The 20,526-nt window shown below is 49.6% G+C and overlaps 1 protein-coding gene across 4 annotated transcripts; it reads right to left on the bottom strand.

The window, feature by feature from the left end:
• Positions 1 to 510: 510 nt before the first annotated feature.
• On the bottom strand, positions 511 to 20,515 carry LOC135972956 (uncharacterized). 4 transcript variants are annotated; one of them, XR_010589573.1, is made up of 3 exons: positions 20,357 to 20,493; positions 8,329 to 8,394; positions 511 to 2,823 (listed from the first exon to the last, which is right to left on the bottom strand). XR_010589573.1 is itself a non-coding variant. In XM_065553655.1 (3 exons), exons 1-3 carry the CDS (start codon positions 20,397 to 20,399, stop codon positions 2,321 to 2,323), a joined length of 741 nt encoding a protein of 246 aa, XP_065409727.1. In that variant the 5' UTR covers positions 20,400 to 20,515; the 3' UTR covers positions 511 to 2,320. The 4 variants fall into 4 exon arrangements, 1 of the variants encoding a protein (XP_065409727.1); XM_065553655.1 differs by lacking the exon at positions 8,329 to 8,394 and adding an exon at positions 4,586 to 4,780 and having other exon boundaries at positions 20,357 to 20,515; XR_010589571.1 differs by lacking the exon at positions 8,329 to 8,394 and having other exon boundaries at positions 20,357 to 20,480.
• Between the last annotated feature and the right edge of the window lie 11 nt (positions 20,516 to 20,526).

Below are 20,526 nucleotides of genomic sequence, written 5' to 3'. Positions count from 1 at the left end.
GGGCACTGCGTGAGTGATCTCTCATACCAAACCGGCAGGCAGAGGAAAAATGCGACCTTGTAATGAAAGAGTGTACCCATTGTTCTCTAAAATGTGTCTTTTTTAACCACCTCTCCCTTCTCCTCCACCAGCTGCAAATGTTTCTCCTTCGCAGAGGCTAGTGAACATTAGAAAGAGAAAACGGAGGACGCGGGACGATATGTTCACGGAGCTCCAGATGTCCTCCCACGCTGATAGAGCACAGCAGAATGCGTGGAGGCAGTCAATGTCGGACATGAGAAAAGCACAATATGAACGAGAGGAGAGGTGGCGGGCTGAATGGCGGGATGAAAAGAGCAAGTGGCAGGCTGAAGACGATAGGTGGCGTCAGCTTGCAGACAGACGGCAAGAGTCAATGCTCCGTCTGCTGGAGCATCAAACTGATATGCTCGAGCATTTGGTTGAGCTGCAGGAAAGGCAGCAGGAGCAGAGATCGCCGCTACAGACCCTGTTTAACCAACAGCCCTCCTCCCCAAGTTCCATAGCCTCCTCACCCAGACGCCCAAGAACACGGGCGGGGGCCTCCATCCACCCAGTCACTCCACCCCAGATGATCGCCCAAGCATCAGAAGGCTGGCCTTCAATAAGAGTTAAAGTTTTAAAATGCAGTGTGTCCTTTTCCATCCCTCCTCCCCCACCCATCCCAGGCTACCTTGGCAATTATCCCCCTACTTCTGTGAGGAACTAATAAAGAATGCATGAATGTGAAAAAACAATGACTTTATTGCCTCTGCAAGCGGTGCTCGAATTGGGGAGGGGAGGGTGGGGTGGGGTGGTTGGTTTACAGGGAAGTAGAGTGAACCGGGTCGGGGGGGGGGGGGGGGTTGGAGGGTTCATCAAGGAGAAACAAACAGAAGTTTCACACAGTAGCCTGGCCAGTCACAAAACTCGTTTTCAAAGCTTCTCTGAAAAGGGACTGCATGCTTGAGGTTAACTCCATGTGCTACAGCCTATCCTAGGGAAAAGCACCATCAATCTTCAGCCGATAAACTTCACACACTGTTGTTACCCACCGAACTCTGAACTGTTCCCATGTGAAACCTAATGCTGTCTGGGCAAAAATCCTGTTAACAAGCTTTGTGTTTTAGTTTGTCCTGAACCTATAGGACATCCTGCTAAAAATCTAGAGAAAACATGCACAGGAACGGGAAATCCATTCATTGTTTCCGACTATTTACACTGCACTCAGGGGAAGCACAGTGCCCCCGAAGCGAAGCATCCACGGAGTGATTAAAGGAGACCCAGGCTCTGCTGCACCATTGCCAGATCTTCACAGTGTCCTGGGAAAGAGCCCACAGACTCGATTGCTAACACTGCACATACACTAGCGCCGCTCAGCGATGGAAAGAGCACATCCAATATGTGCTCTGTTTAGAGCACAAGGACTCCTGATGGAGATGGCCCCTGCACACAGCAGTACACATGTGCCTGAAAAATAGTCATGCTGTTTAGTCGATTTAAGTCCATTTATCAACATTAAGCGGGCCAGGACTCTGTTTGGAAAACATACTGAACATTCTGGGCACTACCGTAATCAAATAATTACTATTGATTAGTATTGATAAAGGACCACGAACATACATCACTTCTATATGGAAGAAAGACACCCTAAATCACTCAACTGGATGCATGTGTCAATAAGTAACATTGTGACGAGTTAGACTCCCATGTCCGAGATGCCACCTGATGTACTGGGGTTTCACTGAGTCCCTTTGGCTCCATCAGCCAGGATTCCTCTCCCTGTTTTGCTGAATTAGGCTCTTCGGCCCCTTGCAGCGCACACACACACACACACACACACACACACACACACACACACACACAGGTATAGAATCATAGAAGATTAGGATTGGAAGAGACCTCAGGAGGTATCTAGTCCAACCCCCTGCTCAAAGCAGGACCAACACCAACTAAATCATCCCAGCCAGGGCTTTATCAATCCAGGCCTTAAAAACCTCTAAGTAAGGAGATTCCACCACCTCCCTAGGTAACCCATTCCAGTGCTTCACCACCCTCCTAGGGAAATAGTGTTTCCTAATATCCAACCTAGACCTCCCCCACTGCAACTTGAGACCATTGCTCCGTGTTCTGTCATCTGCCACCACTGAGAACAGCTCACCCCCACTAACCACAATGTGGTGAATGTTTAAAGAGCCTTTTCTGTTCAATCCATTCAGTTTTATTATGCTCACAGACATACAGAGGCAGCAAAGAAAAGTGAGATAACCTGGGGGAAATGGCGGATAACACGGGGGTGGGGTGAGAAGCAAGGACAGCTTGCTTACAGTCGCACTGCAGTAACAGTCAAAGGTGTGGGAATGGGCGCCTTCTGGACCTTGCACCCTCCCCTGGAGTTGAGTGCAACAGATACTGGACCCCCCTTCCCACCCTCCGGCGACATCCTAGGATGTCTGGGAGAGGAGGATGTGGAACTTGGAGATGATGGCAGCAGGTTCAGCATAGGATGCAGCGGGACTCTAGCATCCAGCTGCCTTTCTTGAACCTCAACCAGATGCTTCGACATGTCTGTCTGCTCCCTCATAATCCGCAGCATCTCTTCCTGCGCAGCACGCTCGTGTTCTCTGCATGCTCTCCTGTCCTCGCTGTCCTTATTCAGGCTGTCGGACAGTGCAATCCTCCATGTGCTGAGCTCCATCTTGTCACTCTCAGAGGTGCTCATTATTAACTCACTGAACATGTCCTCCCGAGTCTTCTTTTTCCGCCTTCTAATCTGGGAAAGTCTCTGTCCCGGTGTGGAGGATGCACCAACGGACAAGATTTCAGCTGCAAGGAATGCAGAGCACAAGGGTAGCATTGACAGTGCTTACACTCTGTTTAGGGTTACCATACGTCCTCTTTTTCCCGGACATGTCCGGCTTTTCGGCACTCAACCCCCCGTCCGGGGGGAATTGCCAAAAAGCCGAACATGTCCGGGAAAATGGCGGCTCTGCTCCTCCCCTGACTCTTCGGCTCTGTTTAAGAGCCGAGCTGCCCGAGCGCTATGGGCTTCAGGCAGCCCTCTTGCCTCCGGACCACAGGGTCCGGAGGCACGGGGGCTGCCCGAAGCCGGTAGCGCTCAGGCAACTCGGCTCTTAAACCGAGCCGAAGAGTCAGGGGAGGAGCAGAGCCTCCAGCCGCGGCGGCTCTGCTCCTCCCCAACTCTTCGGCTCGGTTTAAGAGCCGAGCGCTACGGGCTTTGGACAGCCCCCATGCCTCCGGACCCTGCGCCGCCGGAGCCCGGGAGGGGAAGTGCCCGGCTGGGGGCGCAGGGTCCGGAGGCAAGGGGGCTGTCCGAAGCCCAAGCGCTACCGGCTTCACGGTTTGCTGGGCAGCCTCCAGACCCTGCGCCCCCGGCTGGGCGCTTCCCCTCCCGGGCTCCAGCTGCGCTGGGGAAGCGCCGGCCGGGGGCTCAGGGTCTGGGGGCTGCCCGGCAAACCATGAAGCCGGTAGTGCTCGGGCAGCCCTTTCCACGTGGCTGGGAGTGGGAGGGAGGAGGGGGCGGAGTTAGGGCGTGGAAGGGGCGGAGTTGGGGCGGGGCTGGGGTGGGGAAATGGGCGGGGCCAGGGCCCGTGGAGGGTCCTCTTTTTTTATTAGATATGGTAACCCTAACATTGTTTCTAGTGCAAAGTTAATTCTTTTTATAAAAGAAACACCCCTCAATGCATTTCCCTGCAAGCCACAACGTAATCACAACTGCTGGCTACTGCAAGAGTCGTTTTGCTGCTCCAGCCATGGTAAGTAAGGCCACGAGACATGGGCGAGAGGTCTTGTGCTGCTGCTTTTGTGAAGACATCCTTGGAATCACTGGTTCCAACCTCACAAAAGCCCCCTTTCCCCAAGCAATCTGGTTAGTGCTTGAAGACAGGCACCAGTATAAAGACCCCGAAATAGTTTGATTGTTACAAAAGCGGCACCGGGTTGGGGAGAAGAGAGACAAACAGGAAGCGCCCCACAAAATTTTTTTTTAATGCCTGATTGCAATACGCGGTGATCCCTTCCAACCACAACCAGGGCACGCTCGGGAAAGTGTGGTTGTGTGACCCAGAATTCACCAAACAGGGGCGGATTACTTGTCAAATTGCTTGGGGTTTAAGGGCTAGCATTTAAAAGTTCCCACGTTTCCCCTAGGTGACCATATGTGATATCAGTCTCCTGAGGGTAACAGAGACGGAAAGGGAGCAGATGCTGCAAGTGTCTGGGTACAGACCTGGTCCTTATGCTGCAATGCTCTGTGCTGCAATGATACCAGCAGAGTTAATACTGGAGTGGCGCGGGAAAGTGTCCTACCATGGTGGACGAAATAAGGCAGCCCTTCCCAGAAACCTGCTGCAAAGGATTGCAGAGTACCTCCATGAAAGCTTCCTAGAGATCTCCATGGAGGATTCCCGGGTCACCCCCGTATACATAAACCGCCTTCTTTGAAGTGCACCCTCTGCGTAGCTGGAGTGGCCACTGATAACCACTACACCTATTGTTTTGTTCAGATTCAACATTAAAAAAAAAATAGCATGTAACCCCTATGATTTGATTGGAAATGTGTACTCACCAGAGGTGCCTTCCACAGCATCACGCTCCGCTGAGGGGATGGGCTCCAGAGTTAAAAAAAGTTCTTGGCTATCAGGGAGAATGGATCCTCCACTTGCCTTCCTCGCATTCTCCTCCTCCTCCTCCTCCTCCTCTTCCTCATCAACAATGTCCTCCTTGTTGTTGCTTGAGGTCACCCGGGACTCCTGGGAGGTATCTGCGGAGCATTTTGTGGTAGTGGTGGGGTTGCCGCTAAGAACTGCATGCAGATCCTCATAAAAGCTGCATGTCGGTGGCTCAGAACTAGAGTGACTGTTCGTCTTCCTTGTCTTCTGGTACGCTTGCCTAAGGTCATTTATTTTCATGCGGCACTACTGCGTGTCCCTGGTGTAGCCCTTCTCCCCCATGCGATTTTGGCATAGATGTTAATGTTTCTTCTGCTGGATCGGAGCTCTGCCTGCACAGACTCTTCTCCCCATAGGTACAGAGTTTCTAATCTGCTGGGGGGGTGCTCCCCCGGGCTCCGCCCAGGCCCTGCCCCCACTCCACCCCTTGCCACAATGCCCCAACCCCACCCTGCTTCTTCCCACCCCTGCTCCACCCCTGCCCTACCTCTTTCTCACCCCCTGCCCCGAATGCGCAGCGCCCTTGTTCCTGCCCCCTCCCCCCAATGCCTCCTGACACCGCAAAACAGCTGATCCACGGCAGGCACTGGGACGGGGAGGCGCTGATCAGCGCAGGCAGAGGCGCTGGGGGGAGGGAGAGGCATTGATAGGGGGCCTGCTGATGGGTGCTCAGCACCCATAATTTTTTTTACCGTGGCTGCTCCAGCCCCGAAGCACCCATGGAGTCGGCACCTATGCTTCTCCCCACACAACAATAAGATCCAGCCCTCCTCTGTACTCCATGCTGGAGTGTGTTTGTGGCCTTGAGCATCCATGATCAGCTGTGCGGACGAGCTCTCCACGCTGATCAAACAGGAAATGAAAATTCAAAAGTTTCTGGAGCTTTAACTGGGGGGCTTCTATTTCCTGTGTACCTGGTTGACATGCAGTGGAGTTGAAAGTGCTCTCCAGAGCGGTTACAGCGGAGCACTGTGGGACACCTCCTGGAGGCCAATTCATTTGAATTACACAACGCAGTGTCTACACTATCCCCATATCAACCTGTGGATGTTGAATCAAGCGCTACACCTCTCGCGGAGGTGGAGTACAAAAGTCAACTTTACAGGCCTTTAGGTGGGCGGAAGGGACTCAGTAGTGTAGACACATACATTATTAAATCAACCTAATACGGCTTATGTCGACCTAACTTTGTAGTGTAAATCAGGGCTTATCCCTGGTTACACTACAGGGTTAGGTCGAATTTGGCCGCGTTAGGTTGATTTTATAATGAATGCGTCTACACAAGCAACCCCATTCCATCGACCAAAAGGGCTCTTAAAATTTATTTCTGTACTCCTCCCCGGTGAGGGGAGTAGCGCTAAAATCGACCTTGCTGGGTCGAATTTGGGGTAGTGCGGATGCAAATCAACTTTATTGGCCTCCGGGAGCTATCCCAGAGTGCTCCAAAGTGACCACTCTGGACAGCACTTTCAACTCCGATGCACTAGCCAGGTACACAGGAAAAGCCCCGGGAACTTTTGAATTTCATTTCCTGTTTGGTCAGCGTGGCGAGCTCAGCAGCACAGGTGATCATGCAGTCCCCCCAGACTTGCAAACGAGCTCCAGCATGGAGCGAACGGGAGACACTGGATCTGATTGCTGGATGGGGAGAAGAATCTGTGCAGGCAAAATGCTGATTACAAAGAAGAAATGCTAATATATATGGCAAAATCGCACAAGGCATGATGGACAGAGGCTACAACAGGGACACACAGCAGTGCCGCGTGAAAGTCAAGGAGCTCAGGCAACCCTACAAAAGACAAAGGAGGCAAACAGTCGCTCTGGGTCAGAGACCCATACATGCTGCTTCTATGATCAGCTGCATGGCATTGGAGGGGGGGGGGAGATGACCCTACCACTACCCCACCACTGTCTGTGGACATCTGCAAGGGGGGAGTCTGACGCAACACAGAGGAGGATTTTGTGGATGAGGAATAGGAGGAGGAGAATGCACAGCAGGCAAGCGGTGAATTCATTCTCCCCAGCAGCCAGGACCTTTTCATCACCCTGGAGCCAATACCCTCCCAAGGCGGGATCCTCGACCCTGAAGGCGGAGAAGGCACCTCTGGTGAGTGCACATTTTTAACTAGAGTACAGGGTTTAAAAGCAATAGTGTTTAATGTTTGATTTGCCCTGAAGACTTGGGATGCATTCGCAACCAGTACAGCTACTGGAAAAGTCTGTTTACGTGTCTGGGGATGGAGCGGGAATCCTCCAGGGACATCTCCATGAAACTCTCCTGGAGGTTGTGATGAAGTGGGGGATTTTCTTGTTTTTTCCTTGTTTTTCCAATGGTTTGCACGCAGAGGGAGTGGAACTCAGTGTCCCTGGGTATTACTGGTTTAACGAGGTGAGGGGAGAGGGAGTTTGTTGTTACACAGGACCAGAAAGGGAACTTGGGACCCCAGCCAATGGCCTGGAGGATGGACGCCCCAGCGACTGGTGACCTGACGACCCAGAGACCCAGCTCAGGAGTTGCAGTTGGTTCTGGCCAGTGGGAGGACAATGGGCTGTGGAGAGAGGACCCCAGTGACCTAACCAGCCAGTATCAGCCAGAGGGGCCAGAGAACAGAGGAGAGAAGATGAGGCCCAGGTGTCCTGGTTTATGACCCTGTTTACCTGGAGAGAAGACAATGGACAGAGGCGGGGCTTGGGGCCGGCGATCTCAGATGCCCAGCTGGGAAGCAGGGGGGCTCTGGGATGGAGAGGGGGAGGAGGCAGAGCCCACCTGGATGCAGGGGGCTGGGGTGTGCTGTGCTGATGGCCAGGCCTGAGAACTGAGAGTTTCCTGTGCTGTGTTCAATGCTCAATAAACCCTCCTGTTTTACGCTGGCTGAGAGTCACTCTGGTCTAGAGAATAGGGTTGCATCGTCCCCTTCGGGGGGTGGAGGCCCCGGGGGGTCCAGAGCGAGTGGACTCCCTGAGGGGGCCCACGGCAAGGAACAGGTGTGCTAAGGCTCAGAGAGGTGCGGCTCCAGGAGGTGGAGGGGCCTAACCCCGAGAGAGAGTGGACCCCTGGGAAAAGGGCTGTCTCACTGAAAGGGGCACCCCCCACGGACCGCATGGGACCAAGAGTGGGCACGATCTGTGAGTCCATGACAGAGGTACTCTGAAAGCCTTTGCAGAAGGTTTCTGGGGAGGGCTGCCTCATTTCGTCCTCCACGGTAGGACACTTTACCATGCCAAGCCAGTAGCAAGTAGTCTGGAATCACTGCAGCACAAAGCATGGCAGCAAATGGTCCTGGGTTTTGGTTGCATTCGAGCAACATTCGGTCTATATCTTTCTGTGTTAGCCTCAGGAGAGTGATATCATTCATGGTCACCTGGTTGAAATAGGGGAATTTTTGTAAGGGAACAGTAAAAGGATCCTGTTCTTGCTGGGTTGTTTGCGCTTGGCTAAAAGGGATCATCCCTAAGAATAGCAACGCGAAGGGGTGGGGGGAGGTGTGTGCTGCACATCCACCCGAAAACCACAGCCCCTCTTTTTAAATGGCAAACCCAACCCATTGCTTGCTATGGGAAAGGAGGGCGCTGCAGTTTGAAAACATTCCCACATGTTATAAAGGCATTAGAAGCCAAACCCGCATACCCTTTGTCTTACCATGGCTGCCTGGAAACCGAATTCTGTTGTCCAGCTGTGTGTGATGTGTCACCATACCAGCAGGCGCTCGATATAAAAGACGAAATGAGACCTTGTACCTAAAGCACATGTGCTGTCTGCTGTGAATTGCTTGATACACTGTGAAAGAGTGTCCATTTTGTTCTCAGAAATGTATCATCTTAAATTTTACTCTCCCTTTTTATCCCCCCGCAGGTGCAAATGTTTCTATGCTCCCCCTACCATCTCCATCCCTGAGGTTATCGCAGATTAGAAGGCAAAAAAAAACGCACTCGAGATGACACGTTTTCCGAGCTCATGCAGTCCTCCCGCACTGATAGGGCACAGCTGAATGCATGGAGGCATTCAGTGGCAGAGTCCAGGAAAGCATTAAGTGAGCATGATGAGAAGAGGCAGGATGTAATGCTGAGGCTAATGGGGGAGTAAACGGACATGCTCAGGCATCTGGTAGAGCTGCAGGAAAGCCAACAAGAGCACAGATCGCTGCTGCATCCACTGTACAACTGCCTGCCCTCCTCCCCAAGTTCCATATCCTCCTCACCCAGATGTCCAAGAATATGTGTGTGTGGGGGGGGTGGGCAGGGAGAGGCACCCAGCCACTCCACTCCAGAGGATGGCCCAAGCAACAGAAGGCTGTCATTCAAACAGTTTTGATTTGTAGTGTGGCTACAATAAGCAATGTGGCCTTGTCCTTCCCTCCTCCCCCACCCGGGCTACCTTATCAGTTATCTCCCTTTTTGTTTTAATTAATAAAGAATGCATGGTTTCAAAACAATAGTGACTTTATTTCCTTTACCAGCTGTAATCAAAGGGGGGAGGGTAGTTGGCTTACAGGGAATTAAAATCAACAAAGGGGGTGGGTTTGCATCAAGGAAAAACACACACAACTGTCACACCATAGCCTGGCCAGTCATGAAACCGCTTTTCAAAGCCTCTCTGATGCGCAGCGTGCCTTGTTGTGCTCTTCTAATTGCCCTGGTGTCTGGCTGTTCAAAATGGCAGCCGGGCGATTTGCCTCAACCTCCCACCCCGCCATGAACATCTCCCCCTTACTCTCACAGATATTATGGAGCACACAGCAAGCAGTAATAACAATGGGAATATTGGTTGCGCTGAGGTCTAACCTAGTCAGCAAACAGCACCAGCAACCTTTTAAACATACAAAGGCACATTCTACCACCATTCTGCACTTGCTCAGCCTATAGTTGAACTGCTCCTTACTACTGTCCAGGCTGCCTGTGTACGGATTCATGAGCCATGGGAGCAAGGGATAGGCTGGGTCTCCAAGATAACTATTGCTATTTCAACATCCCCAACAGTAATTTTCTGGTCTGGGAAGTAAGTCCCTTCTTGCAGCTGCTCAAACAGCCTGGAGTTCCTAAAGATGCGAGCGTCATGCACCTTTCCCGGCCATCCCACGTTGATGTCAGTGAAACATCCACCAGCGCTTGCAGCACCATAGAGAAGTACCTCTTGCGGTTTATGTCCTGGTTGGCAAGGTGGTCTGGTGCCAAGATAGGGATATGCGTTCCGTTTATCGCCCCACCACAGTTAGGGAAACCCATTGCAGCAAAGCCATCCACTATGACCTGCACAGTTCCCAGATTTCAGAGTAGCAGCCATGTTAGCCTGTATCCGCAAAAAGAACAGGAGGACTTGTGGCACCTTAGAGACTAACAAATTTATTTGATCATAAGCTTTCGTGGGCTACAGCCCGCTTCATCAGATGCATAGAATGGAACATATAGTACACATACAAAGAACATGAAAAGGTGGGAGTTGCCCTACCAACTCTAAGAGGCTAATTAATTAAGATGAGCTATTATCAGCAGGAGAAAAAAAAAACTTTTGTAGTGATAATCAAGATGGTCCATTTCAGACAATTGACAAGGTGTGAGGATACTTATCATGGGGAAATAGATTCAATTAGTGCAATGGCCCAGCCATTCCCAGTCTCTATTCAAGCCTAAGTTAATGGTATCTAGTTTGCATATTATTCACCTCACTTAAAATCTGCTTTCTTACAAAATCAGACATAAAAATACAAGTGTCACAGCATATTATTACTGACAAATTGCTTACTTTCTAATTTTTACCATATAATTATAAAATAAATTATCTGGAATATAAATATTTTACTTAGATTTCAGTATATAGTATATAGAGCAGTATAAACAAGTCATCACATGAAATTTTACTTTGTACCGACTTCACTAGTGCTTTTTTTGCAGCCTGTTGTAAAACTAGGCAAATGTTTAGATGAGTCGATGTACCCCCGGAAGACCTCTACATACCTCCAGGGGTACGTGTACCCCTGGTTGAACCACTGCACCTTTCATGGTCCCTTCCAACCCTACAGACAACTTCTGTTGGTGAAAGAGACAGAAATTGGTCCAATAAAAGATATTACACCTCATCCACCTTGTCTCATTAATATCCTGGGATCGACACAGCTACAACACTGCAAACATCAGTTTACCTACTCACTGTTGTATTGCCTTTAGGAATTGAAGGGGTTAATTTCTCTCCTGGCAGAAGGGGCTGGGTAGGAGTCAGTTCATGCATACCCACCAATATGCTCACTCTCCTGGAAGACCCGTGGCTGAATATTAACTGTTAACGATTGCCAGCCAAGGGAGACAGAAAACAGTGGCTCTAGCGCTAGACTGCAGGTGTGAGCAGATTGGGTTAAGCAGGCTGCTGCCCAGTGCAGTGGGAAAGCAGGAACCCTGGACAGATTGGATGAGAAGCAGGTAATGCTGCAGCATGGACATTCACATAACCATTGTTTTTTCCATTCTAACTTAAGTGGCCTCCCTGATTTTAGGACACTTGTCTGGTTTTAAATTGGACAGAACTCATTTTGGCTGGTTTGTCCCCTGACTTGTACTGGGACAAAAACGGATGTGATTTTGTCTTGTATCAGATGGGAGACACCATTTTAAACTGTGCGCCACTGGGCACCCACCAGCATGACCTTGTTCACACACTACATGAAAGGTCAGGCTGGAGGGGGCGGGGCAAGGCGGAGCGCTCTTGGAAATGGCATCCCCCGAGCAGCATGATCTCACATGCATCATGTGCAGGAGATCACGCTGGCAGGGCCGGGGTCATGCAGGCAGGGGCGGGCCCATGCTGTTTCCAGAAGAGCTGTAACACCCGGCACTCTGGGAACATGAGTGGCCACCCTACCAAACACTCTGTCCAGCTTGAAAACTATCCTGTGTCACTGCAAACATCCAGCCGGTTGCACTGCTCCCAAGAGGGGTAAGGCATCCAACCGGGGTCTAAACTCATTTGGATTCACTGGAGGAACCACAGCAAGAAACAGAGGTGCTGAATCCAGAGACTCTGTCTCAGAGTAACAGAATGCCGTGCTCACCCTTGCAAAGAAGTGGAGGCCCAAGGCCTAGCACTAATGGGTTACCCTCCAAGAGGGACTGTATAATGGTCAGAGGCATAGCACAGCCTGTGGCTCCATGACAATTGAAATGAACAGTCGGGACAGGGTGGGTTGGATGGGGGTGGGATCCTGGGGGGGGCGGTGGTTAGGGGCGGGGGTCTCTGGAGGGGGCAGTCAGGGAGCAGGGGGGATTGGATGGGGCATGAAAGTCCCGGGGTCTCTCAGGGGGCAGGGGGTAGATGGGGTCAGGGCAGTCAGGGGACAGGGAGCAAGGAGGGTCCTGGGGGGGGGAGTTAGTGGGGGAGTCTCTGGAGGGGGTGGTCAGGGGACAAGAAGTTGGGGGGGTTGGATGAGTCAGGAGTTCTGGGGGGGGCTGTCAGGAGGCAGGGGTGTGGAGAGGGGTTGGGGGAGGCAGGGAGCGGGGGGGGGTTGTATGGGTCAGGAGTTCTGGGGGTCCTGCAAGGGGGTGGGGAGCAGTTGAATAGGCATAGGAGTCCCGGGGGTCTGTCTGGGGGCAGGGGTGTGGATAAGGGTTGGGGCAGTCAGGGGACAGGTAGGGTCCTAGGGGGGCAGTCAGGGGACAAGGAGCAGAGAGGCTTAGGTAGGGGGTAGAGTCCTGGGAGGCAGTTAGGGGCAGGGGTCCCAGGAGGGGGTAGTCAGGGGGGGGACAAGGAGCAGGGGGGGTTGGGAGTTCTGAGGGGGGAAGTCAGGGGGCGGGAAGTAGGAGGGAGGGGATGGGGGCAGGACTAGGGCAGGGCAGGGGTGGGGCTAGGGCGGGACTCCCTGGGTGCACACACTAATGAAATGGGCTGTCCACGCCTATGGCAGGACTGTAGAGGGCAGGTGCTGCGGGGATGCAAGGATGCACATGAGTCCCTGTGCAGATGGAAGCTGGGCCCCTCACTTCTAGAGCAGCCAGAGGAATGGAAACTGCAGAAGTGAAGGTCAGCAGCAGCTAGCGCCTCTTCCTTTCGATGATTGCGATGGGGAATCTCAGGGTTTACCTCCTCATTACAATCCCCTGAGGGCCACAAACTAGGGCCAGCATGGGGAGCAGCACCAGCCCCGGGCAGTTACAATCTCCTGTGAGCCATGAACAAGGACCAGCATGGGGAGCGGCGGTGCCAGACCCCCGGCAGTTACAATCCCCTGCAGGCCACAGACTAGGGCCAGCCTGGGGAGCAGCGCTAGGCCCCGGGCAGGTTGGTATTGATGCTGTCGTTGTACTCAGGCAGTGCCCCCTGGCAGCTCAAGTCCTGGGGCCACAGCTGGGCCAAGAGCTCTTGCCCTAGCATTTCTGGCACCTGGCTAATAGTGATATTGTCCAGGTGGTAGTGTGCAGCATTGTGAGAGCAGCTGCTGGCAGGAAGCCAACCTATTGTTCAGAGATTGCCTCTCACTTCCTGTCACACAGAGAAATCACCTAGCCCCTGAGACAAAACACAGAGCAGAGGATTCCACGTAAGGCAACGTTACCTCGTGCTGCCCAGCTTCACCCCTGCTGTCCATGCCCATGGGCCCCAGGACGTCCTGCTGCGCCGCTACCTGTATTGTGCATCCATTCAGAGTCCCCCCGGCATGCAAGGCTCGGAACAAAGGACACAGCAAGGAGAAGATGAAAGGCAGCAGCGGACTTGCTTCCTCCCCCCAGATTGTTGTGGGGGCTTGCTGGGTTAGGTTAAACTGCCTCCCCCACTGCCCAGGAGAGAAAGCAGAGCGTCTGTGGTCCACACTACGGGAGAGCTAAGTGCTCCTTCCCAGACTCAAGGCCACAGTAGGAGAGGGTCATATTTCCTCCAGCTCCTCACTGGGCCCATGGGTTAAGTGTGAGAGGCCTTAACGTGCTTCTCAGAGAACAGGGATCACCAAAGGACATGGCTTTGCACCCACAGGACCTGAGCCTAGGCCAAAGGACACCCCAACGCCAGCTGGGCTGCTAGGCAGCTGCCATGGTGATGCTCTGTCACTTTGTGGCACAAGTTACATACTGAAGGCTGCACTCCACTGGGTGAGCTGTGGAAAGATATTCTTCTGGGACTTGGAGGAGACTCAAGTCCAGTGCGGAGCACTGCCCAGACAGGTAGTGAAATGCCCCTCCCCACACACACCTCTCCTGTTCCTTTGTCCCCCTCTCAGCTCCCCTGCTTATCCTCCCTCCCAACAGTTCCTCCATGCCCCACCCATGGTGCTGAATTGTTTGGAGGGAAAGAGCCCTTGATCAGCCCTTATAGGAATGGGAAATCTTGTCAGACAGAAGGGCTTCTGAAAGGGCTGTCAATTAATTGCAGTTAATTCACGTGATTAACTCAAAAAATTAATCACGATTAATCACAGTTTTAATCACACCATTAAACAATAGAATACCAATTGAAATTTATTAAATATTTTTGGATGTTTTCTACATTTTCAAATATATTGATTTCAATTACAACACAGACTACAAAGTGCACAGCGCTCACTTTATATTATTTTTATTACAAATATTTGCACTGTAAAAATGATAACGAAAGAAATAGTATTTTTCAATTCACCTCATACAAGTACTGTAGTGCGATCTCTTTATCGTGAATGTGCACCTTACAAATGTAGAATTTTTTTTAACATAAATGCATTCAAAAACAAAACAATGTAAGACTTTAGAGCCTACAAGTCCACACCAATCGCTAAGACAAACAAGTTTGTTTACATTTACAGGAGATAATGCTGCCCTCTTCTTATTTACATCACCAGAAAGTGAGAACAGGCATTTGCATGGCACTTTTGTAGCCTGAATTGTAAGGTATTTACATACCAGATATGCTAAACATTCGTATGCCCCTTCATGCTTCTGCCACCATTCCAGAGGACATGCTTCCATGCTGATGACGCTCGTTAAAAAAATAATGCATTCATTAAATTTGTGACTGAACTCTTTGGGGGAGAATTGTATGTCTCCTCCCCTGTTTTACCCTCATTCTGTCATATATTACATGTTATAGCAGTCTCGGATGATGACCCAGCACATGTTGTTCATTTTAAGAACACTTTCACTGCAGGTTTGACAAAATGCAAAGAAGGTACCAGTGTGAGATTTCTAAAGACAGCTGCAGCATTCTACCCAAGGTTTAAGAATCTGAAGTGCCTTCCAAAATCTGAGAGGGACAAGGTGTGCCAGATGTGGAAACTACAAAACCCGAAGCACCAAAAGAAAATCAACTTTCTGCTGGTGGCATCTGACTCAGATGATGAAAATGAACATGCATCAGTCTGCTCTGCTTTGGATCGTTATCAAGCAGAACCCGTCATCAGCATGCCCTCATGTCCTCTGGAATGGTGGTTAAAGCATGAATGAATCTTTAGCACATCTGGCACGTAAATAACTTGCAAAACCGGCTACAACAGTGCCATGAGAATGCCTGTTCTCACTTTCAGGTGACATTGTAAACAAGAACCGGGCAGCATTATCTCCTGCAAATGTAAACAAACTTGTTTTCTGAGCGATTGGCTAAACAAGAAGTAGGTCTGAGTGGACGTGTAGGCTCTAAAGTTTTACATTGTTTTGTTTTTGAATGCAGTTTTTTTTGTACATAATTCTACAATTTGTAAGTTCAACTTTCATGATAAAGAAATTGCACTACAGTACGTGTATTAGGTGAATTGAAAAATACTATTTCTTTTGTTTTTTTACAGTGCAAATATTTGTAATAAAAATATAAAATGAGCACTGTACATGTTGTAGTCTGTGTTGTAATTTAAACTAATATATTTGAAAATGTAGAAAACATCAAAAAATATTTAAATAAATTGTATTCTATTATTGTTTAATCACCCAATTAATCACAATTATTTTTTTTAATCACTTGACAGCCCTACTTCTGACCCATTCTTCAGTTTCACCCTTCTGAGCAATAACAAGATTTCATGGAATTGTGTCAGTTTATCATACCTGGAAACATACCCCTCTTGCATGCCAGCCCCTCTCTTGGGTTTCCTTGCTGCTGATGTGTCTAATCCCTGCCTGAACCCCAGGGACTGTGTGAGAAACAAATCACTGCCAAAACCAGTGTGACTGCAAGGAAGCTGTGACTCCAAACCAACTACACGCTTGTGTGTGTGTCAGTTGCATCAACCAGGAGCTCACCTGTTCCTCCCAAGAGACACCATGCCATAATCACACACCACATTCTCATAGAAACACTGTAGTCATAATGAACAGGTCGGATTATGAACAGGAGGCTGCCAGGCAACTCTCCAAGACCACGTTCTACAGGCCACTATCCTCTGATCCCACTGAGGAATACCAAAAGAAACTACACCATCTGCTCAAGAAATTCCCAGCTACAGTATGGGAACAAATCTACATGGACACACACCCAGAACCCCAACCAGGGGTATTCTATCTGCTACCCAAGATCCATAAACCCGGAAACCCTGGATGCCCCATCATATCAGGCATTGGCACTCTTACAGCAGGATTATCTGGTCTATTTGGACTCTCTCCTCAGACCCTACGCTACCAGCACTCCCAGCTATCTTCGAGACACCACTGACTTCTTGCGGAAACTACAATGCATTGGTGATCTTCCTGAAAACACCATCCTGGCCACCATGGCTGTAGAAGCACTTTACACCAATATTCCACATGAGGATGAACTACAAGCTGTCAGGAACAGTATCCCTGATGAGGCCACAGCACGCCTGGTGGCTGAGCTTTGTGACTTTGTCCTCACCCACAACCACTTCAGATTTGGGGACAACTTATACCTTCAAGTCAGTGGCACTGCTATGGGTATCCACATGGCCCGACAGTATGCCAACATTTTTATGGCTGACTTAGAACAACGCTTCCTCAGCTCTCGTCCCCTAGAGCCCCTCCTCTACTTGCGCCACATTGATGACATCTTCATCATATGGACCCATGGAAAGGAGGCCCTTGAAGAATTCCACCTGGACTTCAACAATTTCCACCCCACCATCAACCTTAGCCTGGACCAGTCCACACAAGAGATCCACTTCCTGGACACGACAGTGCAAATAAGTGATGGTCACATAAACGTCACCCTATACCAGAAACCTACTGACCGCTATACGTACCTACATGCCTCCAGCTTCCATCCAAGACACATCACACGATCCATTGTCTACAGCCAAGCCCTAAGATACAACCGAATTTGCTCCAACCCCTCAGACAGAGACAAACACCTACAAGATCTTTATCAAGCATTCTTAAAACTACAATACCCACCTGGGGAAGTGAGGAAACAGATTGACAGAGCAAGACAGGTATCCAGAAATCACCTACTACAGGACAGGCCCAACAAGGACAATAACAGAACACCACTGGCCATCACATACAGCCCCCAGCTAAAACCTCTCCAGCGCATTATCCATGATCTACAACCTATCCTGGAAAATGATCCCTCACTCTCACAGACCTTGGGAGGCAGGCCAGTCCTCGCTTACAGACAACCCCCCCCCCCAACCTGAAGCAAATACTCACCAGCAACTACACACCACACCACAGAAACACCAACCCAGGAACCAATCCCTGTAGCAAACCTCGTTGCCTACTCTGTCTCCATATCTACTCTGGCGACACCATCAGAGGACCCAACCTCATCAGCCACACCATCAAGGCTCATTCACCTGCACATCTACTAATGACAGGTTTCAGAGTAGCAGCCGTGTTAGTCTGTATCCGCAAAAAGAAGAACAGGAGTACTTGTGGCACCTTAGAGACCTTAGTACATATGCATCCGAAGAAGTGGGCTGTAGTCCACGAAAGCTTATGCTCTAATAAATTTGTTAGTCTCTAAGGTGCCACAAGTACTCCTGTTCTTCTTTTTACATCTACTAATGTTATATATGCCATCATGTGCCAGCAATGCCCCTCTGCATTGTACACTGGCCAAACCGGACAGTCCCTCTGCAAAAGAATAAATGGACACAAATCGGACATCAGGAATGGTAACATACAAAAGCCAGTAAGTGAACACTTCAATCTCCCTGGTCATTCTATTACAGATTTAAAAGTCACTATCATTGAACAAAAAAACTTCAGAAACAGACTTCAAAGAGAAACAGCAGAACTAAAATTCATTTGCAAATTTACCACCATTAATCTGGGCTTGAATAGGGACTGGGAGTGGCTGGCTCATTACAGAAGCAGCTTTTCCTCTCCTGGAATTGACACCTCCTCATCTATTATTGGGAGTGGACTTCATCCACCCTGATTGAATTGGCCCTGTCAACACTGGTTCTCCACTTGCGAAGTAACTCCCTGCTCTCCATGTGTCAGTATATAATGCCTGCATCTGTAACTTTCACTCTATGCATCCGAAGAAGTGAGGTTTTTACCCACGAAAGCTTATGCCCAAATAAGGTGCCACCAGACTCCTTGTTGTTTTTATAGAGAAACACATGCTCCCATCATAAAAACACCCCCCAGGCCCCATTTTTCACTGTCAGGCACTGTTGATGCTTAGGACAGGCTTGGGGCTTGTCTATACTTACGCGCTGGTTCGGCGGCAGGCAATCCAACTTCTGGGTTTGATTTATTGCGTCTTGTCTGGACGCGATAAATCGAACCCAGAAGTGCTCCCCGTTGACTCCGGTAATCCTGCTCGGCGCGAGGAGTACGCGGAGTCGACGGGGGAGCCTGCCTGCCGCGTCTGGACCGCGGTAAGTTCGAACTAAGGTACGTCGACTTCAGCTACGTTATTCACGTAGCTGAAGTTGCGTACCTTAGTTCGAATTGGGGGGTTAGTGTAGACCAGGCCTTAGAAAGATGCATGATGCTCTGCAGTTAATACAAAGCTTGGTAAAATTCATAGAATCACAGAATATCAGGGTTGGAAGGGACCTCAGGAGTCATCTAGTCCAACCCCCTGCTCAAAGCAGGATCAATTCCCAACTAAATCATCCCAGCCAGGGCTTTGTCAAGCCTGACCTTAAAAACCTCTAAGGAAGGAGATTCCACCACCTCCCTAGGTAACCCATTCCAGTGCTTCACCACCCTCCTAGTGAAAAAGTTTTTCCTAATATCCAACTTAAACCTCCCCCACTGCAACTTGAGACCATTACTTTTTGTTCTGTCATCAGGTGCCACTGAGAACAGTCTAGATCCATCCTCTTTGGAACCCCCTTTCAGGTAGTTGAAAGCAGCTATCAAATCGCCCCTCATTCTTCTCTTCTGCAGACTAAACAATCCCAGTTCCCTCAGCCTCTCCTCATAAGTCATGTGTTCCAGCCCCCTAATCATTTTTGTTGCCCTCCGCTGGACTCTTTCCAATTTTTCCACATCCTTCTTGTAGTGTGGGGCCCAAAACTGGACACAGTACTCCAGATGAGGCCTCACCAATGTCGAATAGAGGGGAATGATCACGTCCCTCGATCTGCTGGCAATGCCCCTACTTATACAGCCCAAAATGCCGTTAGCCTTCTTGGCAACAAGGGCACACTGTTGACTCATATCCAGCTTCTCATCCACTGTAACCCCTAGGTCCTTTTCTGCAGAACTGCTTCCTAGCCATTCGGTCCCTAGTCTGTAACAGTGCATGGAATTCTTCCGTCCTAAGTGCAGGACTCTGCACTTGTCCTCGTTGAACCTCATCAGGTTTCTTTTCTGTGGGTAGCTGCATGCCTGTTTGTGTAAGTGCTGCTTCTACTAACTGTTGATCATAATCAAACCAAAGCTGGCTTACTCGAGGTTTGTTGTTGTTAAACTAAACTAAACCGGGCAGAGGAGAACGCCTCTCATTAAATATATAATCACAGTAAAATTGTATTTATTATTTGTTGTCAATTAATTGGTTATTGATTATTAACAAATTACTAGTTATTAATCAACAGAGGCCCTCACAATCCCATTCTCTCAAGCAGGTCCACACAGCATACACTTTTCAAAACACACACACACACACACACAGATGCACGATTGTATAGTTACAGCACTATCACACAAAAGTGCACATTATCAAAATTACACACACGCAGTTCTATTGTTTCTCCTTTTGTCCTGAGCAGTTAGCCAATATTCATGACCTTGTAGGTTATTTCCATTAGAAGGACTCGGGTATTTCTTTGGTGCAATCCTGTTTATTTACATGGAATATACAGAGTCCTGTTTCTCTGAACACAGCAGGAGTCAAACAGCAGGAGGCAATTGCTTTGCTCATCATTTCAAGCCTCTTTGAGCAGGGGGTTGGACTAGATACCTCCTGAGGTCCCTTCCAACCCTGATATTCTATGACACCATCTCTTTCTAGTCAGCATACTGCCCAAAAGCTCTCTCAGCTTTTCTCAGGGTCAATAAATGCTTCTCTCTAGATGTTTCTGTGCCTTCTTTGCTGCCTTCTCTGCCTACTTCTGTAGTGTTTCTGACACACACACAGCAAAACAATTTGTATTCAACCCCAGTGAAACCCCTTCCTCTGCATAGCTCAAATTCCTGACTGACCTTTCATGTGGCCTGTGTTTTGGGCAGTGGCTCCCATTGTTTTAGCTATCTAGTCTATAATTGGTGTTTACATTTATCCTGAATGAAAGACAGCTGTTACGCCCACCACCTTCTGCAAGGTTTCACCCAGCCCCCAGGGATGCACAAGATACAGGGCAATTGATATTTACCTTCTTTGTAAAGCACTTTGAGATCTAAAGATGAAAAGTGCATTCAGAGTCCTCAGCAGCCAGCATGAATTAATTTTGCAGCCCTATCTCCCTGTTACCTGCCCTGCTCCCCAGCGGAGGGCGTGCCAGGAAGCGTGCTGATTTTAAGTGCCAAGAAGGCAGGGGAGAGG

Source organism: Chrysemys picta, chromosome 8, assembly GCF_011386835.1.
Source record: "Chrysemys picta bellii isolate R12L10 chromosome 8, ASM1138683v2, whole genome shotgun sequence".
Taxonomy (NCBI): domain Eukaryota; kingdom Metazoa; phylum Chordata; order Testudines; family Emydidae; genus Chrysemys; species Chrysemys picta.
Note: the sequence above shows the minus strand (reverse complement) of the source record. Positions and strands in the feature narration are given on the sequence as shown.